We start from the raw sequence: 10142 nt of genomic DNA on the forward strand, positions 1-10142 counted from the left end.
GAACATTAATACCCCTTGTCAATAAGTTGCTTTTTAAGCAGGAACATAAAGCACATTTGATATTATATATTCAAAACCATTCGTCATTTTAATTTTAATATCACATTTTACCATTGCATCCACAGTAGTGCAATCACCAAAACAAACTTTAGAATGAAAGGCTTCATTTAAATAAGAAAATCTAGATTTACTCTCACTCGTGTGATTACTCCAGCCTATGTCCAAATACCAAACATCTTGCACTGATTCTGCTTGTGCTTGTATTGCCATCAACAACGTCTTTTATTCCTTGCTTTCAACAAAATTGTACTTCTTGTCCTTCTCATTAGGAAGCCTAATATAGCATTCAGATTGATAATGAAAAAATTTATGACATCGATAATATTCTACCTTTAAGTTGTCATTTCCTCTACATTTGCCATAGTCATCATTACCCTTAAATTTCTACCTTCATCTCTATTTTCATGTTCTCATTTCCCTCTTTGGTACAGGTAGAGGAAGAGGGAGATGAGACCATGGAAATAGAGATGGAGGCACAAAATTAGACTTCTTGTCCATCTGATTAGGCAGCCTACTATAGCAATCAGATTGACAATGACCAAATTTATGACATCGATAATATTCGACCTTTGATTTTTCAAAATTCTTTCCTCTGCCTTTGTTGTAGTCATCATTGACCCTTAAATTTCTGCCTCCATCTCTATTTCCAGGGTTTCCTCTCCCTCTGCCTCTACCTCTACTTCTTTCTCTAGAATTGGAAGAAATAAAAGTAGAAGCTTTCAAGGCCTACTCCTCAGAAGTTGAACTGCATTTCATCTTTTGTTCATGCACCAATAAGGAGCCTCACAATTCGTCAAGTGACAACTCATCTATATCTTTTGACTCCTTGATGGAGTAAACGACATAATCATAATGCGACGTCAAAGAGTGTGGTATCTTCTCAACAATTGTGACATCATTCATCTTCTCATGGAACCGCACATTGTTGTTGATCTCCATTGTTCTAACACAGTCACTCATTATAGACTCTCCTTTCTTTATGTGCAAACTCTCGAAATCCCTTCTCGAGGCTTGAAGTTGTGCACACTTCACTCTGGTAGTTCTTTGATATTTTTTTCTCCATGGATCCCAAATATCCTTAGAAGTATCTTTGTAAAGAATAGTTTCTAGGATGGGACGATCAATAGCCTGAAAGAGATAATTCTTCACTTTCAGATCTTTCAACTTTTTGCAGCCAATTCTATCTTTTGAGCATTCATCAAAATTTTGCCTTTCACCGGAGTGCTAATCCCTTCCTCGACAATTGGCCAATACTCCTTTGACTGTAAGAAATTCTCCATTAGCATGCTCCAATGATCATAATGACCATCAAAGTTAGGATATGCTGCTTGCACAAAATTACTTTCTAATGCCATTAGTTATGCGGAAAAGAGATTTACCTGCTACTATTTTGTTTTTACTCCAGAAACTCACGCTTTCTCTGATACCAATGTAAACAGATGCACAACAAAGAAGAATTTTCATAAAGCACAAAACTGAGAAGAGAGTCAATATGCTGAAAATAAAAGGAACTCATTTTCTGATTATATTTAGTACACTGCGGCTATAGATTTTACAGGAATAAAGAGATAACAACATTAAGCATGAAAGTTGTAACCACTAACTAATACTAATCCTAAAAGTAGGAAACAAATTCATGATAAATTAATCTCCTAAAGACTAGGACAAAGCTGTAAACAGGACTTTTATTTTCTAACATTCTCCCTTAAACTGAAAGCTCTCAAGCTTCAGGTTAACTTTAGCTACTTGAACTCTTCCATTGTGCCAATACCCATCAACCTCCTCAACTTTTGTAAAGGGAAAATTTTTAGAAGTTTTGTGAAAAATGTCCACAAATTGATCTTCACCGGCAGTACTGCAGCTCTTTTGGTCCTTCATTAGGGAGATCTCGTAGAAAATAACACTTCACATCAATGTGATTGCTTCTTTCATGGTTCACGGATTCTTAAACAACTTGATGGCAGAATTTTTATCACAAAATATTGTAGTCCGTCTTGAATTGCAACTCAGCAAGGATTCTCCTAAGCCAGACAGCTTAACAAGAACAAGTTTTGGCAGCAATAAGTTTAGTTTATGTAATTGATAATGTGACAATTGTTTGCTTTTTGGAGGACCACGACACAGCCCATGTGCCTGGTAAAAAGACATAGCTTGAAGTGCTCTTTCTATCATCTTGATATCCTGCAGTAAAGCCAGTCAAATCTGAAATATCTCCTTTCATATAGAAAATTCCAAAATCCTTGTTTTCTTGCAAGTAACAGAGAATTCTCTTCGTAGCTAAGAGGTGCATTTGAGTTGGGCACTCCATATATCTACTTACAAGACTAAAAACATACATGATGGCTGGTCTTGTAGCAGCTAGATACATTAAACTACCCACAATTTACTTGTAATATGTGCTATCTACCTTCTTTCCACTCCAAACTTTACTTAGCTTCAAGCCAAACTCAACTAAATGTTGGTTGAATAGCAATTCTGCATCTTAAACTTGTTTAAAATTTCTCATACGTACTTCTTTTGAGAAACAAATATCCCGGCATTAGATTGCACCACTTCTAAAACAATAAAATAGTGCATCTTACCAAAATCAAACATCTTGAATTCATTCATCATACACTTCTTGAGTTTGGCAAACATGACACTACTCTTCCCCGTGAATATAAGATCGTCAAAGTATAAGCACTCAATGAGAATTTTCCCATTCTCCCAAATTTTCACAAAAAGTGTATGCTCGTGTGGACATTATTGAAAACTCATTTTCTGAAAATAAGCCTTAATGCAACTATTCCAAGCTCGAGGGGCTTGTTTTAATTCATAAAGAGCTTTCTTCAATCGATAAGCCTTCTGCTCGTTACCAATCTTAACAAAACCAAGGGGTTGTTCGATAAATACCTCTTCCTCCAATTATTCATGTAGGAAAGCTGATTTGACATCCACCTGGAAGAAAGGCCAGGAATTTTGTGATGCCAAGGCAATTAACATTCTGATAGTGTCATGCCTTGCAACTGGAGCAAAAACTTCAATGTAATCAACACCATATTCCCTCTTGTATCCCTAAGACAACCAATCGCACGTTATACTTATCAATTTCACCATCTTATTTTAGTATTGTCTTCTATACCCACTTGACACCAATGATTTTGTGTTTCTCAAGAAGATCAACAAGCTCCCAAGTATCATTCCTTTCAATAGCTTTAATTTCAAAATCCATTGTCTTCCTTTATTCTTCTTAAGTATTGTCAGGTTACAATATGCAAACAAAGAAAAATGAGTAATGGCATCATCATTTACATTGATTCCTTAAACTTAAAGTCTAGCATCCGCGCAGGCTTCCTGCGAGCAGGACGAAGAGACTGAGTTGTTGCATTAGTTTCTTCCAAAGTTGCCTGTAAAGTTGGTGAAATTTCAGCACGAGTTTGTAGAGTTTCAGCAGCTATTGGAGATGAATTATGTACACTTTCAGGAATTTCAGCAACTTCTTCAACTTCACTGTCAAATACGATTGGAGTAGACTGTTGTATACTCAGGTCCCAAGTGTTCTCTTCCATAAAAATAACATCTCTACTGATTACAATCATCTTCGTTTGTGGATTTAGCAATTTATATGTTTTTGATGCTTCGCTAACATTGAGAAATATACACTTTTTGCTTTTGTCATCAAGCTTCTTCCTCTTCTCGTCAGAAACATATGCATAGGTAATGCAACCAAAAATTTCAAAGTGATCGATAGTTGGTTTTCTTCCACTCCAAGCCTCTTCTGGAGTCATATTTTGAACAACAAATGTTGGATTTCTATTAAAGCCATGAATGCTCCAATTAATTGCTTCAGGCCAAAAAGTCTTTTCCATTCTTTCTAGCAGACTCCGCACCATATTGAGAATGGCTCTATTTTTTCTCTCGAATACACCATTTTGTTGTAGTATAAAAGCAGTGGTGAGCTCTCTTCAAATTCCATTAGATTCACAAAAATCTTTAAATACTTTTGAGAAGTACTTGCCACTACGATCAATTCGAAGAGTCTTTATGGCCTTTCCGGTTTCATTTTATACATGAGCCTTGAAGCTTTTAAATACTCCAAAAGCTTATGATTTTTCCTACAAAAAATGCATCAAAGTTTTCCGAGAATAATCATCTGTAAAGGTAATGAAATACATTTTACCTCTATTAATAATTGGTTTAATTGGGCCACATATATCATAATGCACCAGCTCCAAAAGATCCTTCGCCCTCCATGACTTCCCTTTTGGAAACTGAGATCGATGTTGTTTGCCAACAACACATTCTTCACGAACTTAGGAAGGGATGAAAATTTCAGGAAGGCCTATCACCATATCTTTCTGTTAGAGAGTTTTCAATCCACCAAAACCCAAGTGACAATATCTAAAATGCCACAACCATGAAGAATCTTTTACTTATATTTTTAAACAAGATCGAATACTCTCAATATTCAAGGGAAATAACCTTTTTGAATTCATTTTCGCAATACCAATAGCTCCTATAGTAGGAATATAAATCTCACAAACACCTTTTTCCAATGAGAAGAATATATCTTTTTTCTTGAAATTGTCCTACACTCAATAAGTTGCTTTTTAAATCAGGAACATAAAGCACGTTTGATATTATTTATTCAAAACCATTCTTCATTTTAATTTTAATATCACCTTTTACCATTGCTTCCACCATAGAGCAATCACCAAAACTAACTTTAGAACAAAAATCTTTATTTAAATATGAAAAACAAGACTTACTCTCACTAATGTGATTCCTCCAGCCTATGTATAGATACCAAAAATCTTGCACAAGTTCTTCTTGTGCTTGTATCGCCATCAACAAGTTCTCTTAGTCCTTTCTTTCAACAAAATTGGACTTCTCGTCCTTCTCATTAGGCAGCCTAATATAGCAATCAAATTCATAATGACCAAATTTATGACATCGATAAGAATTTACCTTTGATTTGTCAAAGTTTTTTCCTCTACATTTGCCGTAGTCATCATTGACCCTTAAATTTGTGCCTCCGTCTCTATTTCCATGTTCTCCTTTCCTCTTCGGTACATGTAGAGGAAGAGTAAGAGGAGACTGTGGAAATAGAGATGGAGGCACAAAATTAGAATTCTTGTCCTTTTCTTTAGGCAATTTTCAGGGTCTCCTCTCCCTCGTCCTCTACCCCTACCTCTACCTCTTCCTCTAGAATTAATAGAGTATAAGTAGAAGCTTTCAAGGCCTGCTCCTCATAAGTTGAACTGTGATTGATCTTTTGTTCATGCACCAATAAGGAGCGGTACAATTCGTCAAGCGAAAACTCATCTATACCTTTTGATTCCTCAATCGAGGAAATGGCATAATCGTACTTCAGCATTAAAGAGTGCAGTATCTTCTCAACAATTGTGACATCATTCATCTTCTCACTATGGAAAGTTTTTTTTTTGCTGATCTTCATTATTCTAGCGTTGTAACTTATTACAAACTCTTCTTCCTTTATCTGCAAAGTCTCGAAATACTTTCTCAAGGCTTGAAGTTGGGCACGCTTCACTCTGGCGGTGTTTCGATATTTTATCTTCATAGAATCCCAAAAATCATTGGATGTTTCTTTTCAAAGAGTAGTTTCTAGGATGGGACGATCGATAGCCTGAAAGAGATAATTCTTCACTTTTAGATCTTTTAGCTTTTTTGCTTCCAATTCTGTCTTTTGAGAATTCATCAAAATTTTGCCTTCCACCGGAGTGCTAATCCCATCCTTGACAATTGATCAATATTCTTTTGACCGTAAGAAATTCTCCATTAGCATACTCCAATGATCATAAAGACCATCAAAGTGAGGATTGGGTGCTTGTAAAAAATTACTTTCTGATGCCATGAGTTATGCGGAAAAGAAAAAAAGAAATTTACCTCCTGCTATTTTCTTTTTACTCCAGTCACGCTTTCTCTGATACAAATGTAAACAGATGCACAACAAAGAAGAATTTGCATAAAGCAAAAAATTGAGAAGAGAGTTAATATACTGAAAATGAACATAAAAGGAACTCATTTTCTGACTATATTTAGTACTCTATGGCTGAAGATTTTATAGGCATAAAGAGGTAACAACATTCAGTAAGAAAGATGGAACCACTAACTAATACCAATCCTAAAAATAGGAAACGAATTCAAGATAAACTAATCTCCTAAAGACTAGGATAAAGATGTATATAGGACATTATTTGGTAACATAGGTGACATGATTCCAAAAGTTAATCAGATCCACTTTGAGGAGCTTTTTTAGTTTGGGAAGTTTGGAACTTTGGAAGTTTGATTTTAGTAAACATTTGCGATGATGACGTAAGATTCATATTTTGATTGTTCTAGTAAGTTTGGAGGATGATTTATGACTTCAGTGAAGGTTTGGCATGGTTCATGAGGCATTTAGGGGAGGTTTGAGTCCTCAGATGAAATTTTAGTTTATTTTAAGTTTGGAGTTCCCCATCATCAACGTTTGGTCAAGACAACTTCAAAATGGTGATTTGATTATTCCAACAAGACCAAAATATATTTTATGATCAATTTTTACTAGTAGAATGTGTTTGAGAAGTTCCAAGAGAATTATGAGAGTTGGGTTATTTTTGAAATTGGTGTCTTCTGGTGCAGTGATTTATAACCACATTCGCGATGAAGGATGGATTTGGGTCCTCTCATTCACGTTTAGACCTTCATGTTCATGAAAATGAATGGGGTTGATTCAAGTTTGAGTATCCATTAGGTTCACGAAATGGACTCACGATTTCAAAGTATTGGGTCAACCTAAAATTATGTATTTTATCATTCTTCAAATAGGGAAAAGGGAGACAAATATTTGTCTAGCAAAATGCATCCATTGTTCAGCATATTCACTTGGAGAGTAAAAATATATTTCCCTTTTGGGAGGGATATATAAAATAGGAATGTTTTTATTAGGATTATAAAATCGAAATTAGGAGTCCAATGATATTTCTACTTGTATAAAAAACCTCTTAATGTATTTACTTAAAGTGATATTTGACCAAAAAATAACACACCAAATTGGTGCAAGAACTACAAAAGGTAAATTAATAACTTTATGAATCCAAATCTACTTTGAATTTTAAAATTTTTAATCTATTAGGTATGTCTTTGAAAGATATAGCATAGTAGTCATTAAAAAACAAATATAGTAGAAAATGTATAACATTACTAATAATTAATATATTGTAGATTTACAACATTTATTGCTTTCACATACAATTATTATATATAAGAAGTCTTTTTCATTTCAATCCTAGGGATTTCAATCATAGGAAAAGAGGGGAAAATACTTTTACTTTTAAAAAAAATGGATGAGAGTTTCAACTACAATGAACATTTTGAAAAATGTTTTTCACCTGCAGTTTCTGATGTTTCACCTCATCCAATTCTTGAGTTCTATAGAGAGTCTTGGAGAGAGAAAAAATCAGGGATTGAAAATGCTGATGTGATAGATGATGCACAATCTAAGCTACAATCAGTTGGACAAAATTCTCAAATGGAGAAAGAATCTGACATCATTACTAATCTTAAAGGTAAGATGATTTTAATATATAAAACAAATTTTATTGGCTTCATGATAAATAATTATACATATAAAGTGCATTCTAAACACATCTACAACATCAAAGCCAAAGTTGAATGGTTATGTCGAACCCATAGACAAAGCTCTAGCTTTTACCCTAATTAGGGGAGGCAAAGGTAGGATTTATGTTTATGGGTTCTAATTTTTTTAAATCATACTTTCTTACGTTTTTATAATTCTTTTTATGCATCTTTTTTAATTTTAAAACATATATATTGGATTTGATTCACTACTAGCTTCTACTGAACTCTTAGATAAATCTCTAGCTTCGACCTCGATTGGTGAACTAAAAGGTAAGGTTTTAAGTTTATGGATTCAGATTCTAGAAAACATAAACATTAATTTGTTGAAAAACTATTCATCGATATTAAATAAATTTAAAATATATATATAGGATTTGAGCCAAAGCTACAGAGTTCTTTTGAACTTCTAGACAAAGTACTAGCTCCAACCCTAATTCTTGAAGGAGAAGGTAAGATTTTTAAGTTTATGGATTTTGAATTCTATAAACACAACTTATTGGATTCTTAATAAGTTATTTATACATAATAAGCTAATTGTTAAATACATATACAGGATCTGAGTCAATGCTACAGGATTCTGCTAAATTCTTAGATAAATCTCTAGCTCCGACCTCAATTAGTGGACTAGAAGGTAAGATTTTAAGTTTATGGATTCTGAATACTAGAAAACATCAAAATATTGAGTTCATGAGAAATTATTTATACATATCACACAAGTTTTAAAAACACAAATACAGGATATGAGCCAAATCTACAGGGTTCTGTCGAACTTGTAGACAAAGTACTGGCTCCAACCATGATTCTAGGAAGCGAAGGTAAGATTTTTAAGTTTATGAATTTGAATTCTAAAAAACACGGTATATTGGATTCTTAATAAGTTATTTATACATATTAAATAAATTGTTAAACACATATACAGGATCTGAGTCAATGCTACTAGCTTCTGTTGATCTCTTAGATAATTCTCTACCTCCGACCTCAATTAGTGGACTAAAAGGTAAAATTTTAAGTTTATAGATTGTGAATACTAGAAAACATAAAACAATGAGTTCTTGAAAAATTATTTATATATATTAAATAAATTTTAAAATACATTTACAGGATATGATCCAAAGCTACAAGGCTCTGTTGAACTTGTAGACAAAGTACTTCCAACCATGATTATAGGAGGCGAAGGTAAGATTTTTAAGTTTATGAATTTTTAGTTCTTAAAAACATGATTTATTGGATCCTCAATAAGTTATTTATACATATTAAGTGAATTTTTGAACACATATACAGAATTTGAGTCAATGCTACTAGCTTCTGCTGAACTCTTAGATAAATCTCTAGCTCCGACCTCAATTAGTGGACTAGAAGGTAAGATTTAAAATTTATGGATTTTGAATTCTAGAAAACATAAAGCAATGAGTTCTTGACAAATTTATACATTTACAGGATCTGAGCCAAAGCTACAAGGTCTTGCCGAACTTGTAGACAAATTACTTCCAAGCCTGACTCAAGGAGACGAAGGTAAGATTTTTAAATTTATGAATTATGAATTCTAAAAAATCACAGTTTATTGGAATCTTAATACGATATTTATACATATTAAGAAAATTTCTAAACAATATACAGGAGGATCTGAGTCAATGTTACTAGCTTCTGTTGAACTCCTCGATAAATCTCTAGATCCGATCTCAATTAGTGGACTAGAAGGTAAGATTTAAAATTTTGAATTTGAATTCTAGAAAATACAAAATAACTGAGTTCTTGACAAATTATTTATCTATATTAAATAAATTTAAAACACATATACAGGATTTGTGCCAAATCTACAAGGTTCTTTCGAACATGTCAAAGAAGCACTAACTCCAAGCCTGATTCAAGGAGCCGAAGGTAAGATTTTTAAGTTTATGAATTTTCAATTCTAAAAAACACAGTTTATTGGATTCTTAATAAGTTATTATACATATTAACTGAACTGTTAAACACATATACAGGATCTGATTCAATGTTGATGGCTTTTGCTGAAGTCTTAGATAAGTCCCTAGATTCGACCTCAATTAGTGGATTAGAAGGTAAAATTTAAGTTTATGGATTCTAAATTCTAGAAAACACAAAACACTGAGTTCTTGACAAATTATTTATATATAATAAATTAATTTTAAGAAATATATACAGGATCTGAGCTAAAGCAAAAAGGCTCTTTCGAACATGTAAATGAAGTACTAACTCCAAGCATGATTCGAGGAAGCGAAGGTATGACTTTTAAGTATGAATTTTGAATTCTAAAAAACATAATTTATTGGATTTTTAACAAGTTATTTAATTTATACATTTACAGAATTTGACTCAAACTTGTTGGGTTATGTCGAACCCTTACACAAAGCACTAGCTCAACCCCAAATCATTTGCTCAAAGGAGAAAAGCCCCTTAGATTTTGATCAAGAATCTGGACAACATAGTAATGCAAAAAATGA

At 33.2% G+C, this 10142-nt stretch overlaps 1 protein-coding gene across 1 annotated transcript; it reads right to left on the bottom strand.

Annotated features, from left to right (window-relative positions):
- Positions 1-462: 462 nt before the first annotated feature.
- LOC125831550 (uncharacterized) lies at positions 463-1415 on the bottom strand. The gene is made up of 3 exons (XM_049510711.1): positions 1278-1415; positions 848-1188; positions 463-748 (listed from the first exon to the last, which is right to left on the bottom strand). Exons 1-3 carry the CDS (start codon positions 1413-1415, stop codon positions 463-465), a joined length of 765 nt encoding a protein of 254 aa, XP_049366668.1.
- Positions 1416-10142: the final 8727 nt, after the last annotated feature.

This window comes from Solanum verrucosum, unplaced genomic scaffold (assembly GCF_900185275.1).
Source record: "Solanum verrucosum unplaced genomic scaffold, falcon-dt-bn FXZP01000049.1, whole genome shotgun sequence".
Lineage (NCBI taxonomy): Eukaryota > Viridiplantae > Streptophyta > Magnoliopsida > Solanales > Solanaceae > Solanum > Solanum verrucosum.

Coding starts and splice junctions, on each gene's coding strand:
- LOC125831550 (XM_049510711.1), bottom strand. CDS start 1,415: ATGGCATTAGAAAGTAATTTTGTGCAAGCAGCATATCCTAACTTTGAT. Junction 1,189..1,277: donor AGGAAGGGATTAGCACTCCG/GTGAAAGGCAAA, acceptor TATCTCTTTCAG/GCTATTGATCGTCCCATCCT. Junction 749..847: donor GAGTTGTCACTTGACGAATT/GTGAGGCTCCTT, acceptor TTCCAATTCTAG/AGAAAGAAGTAGAGGTAGAG.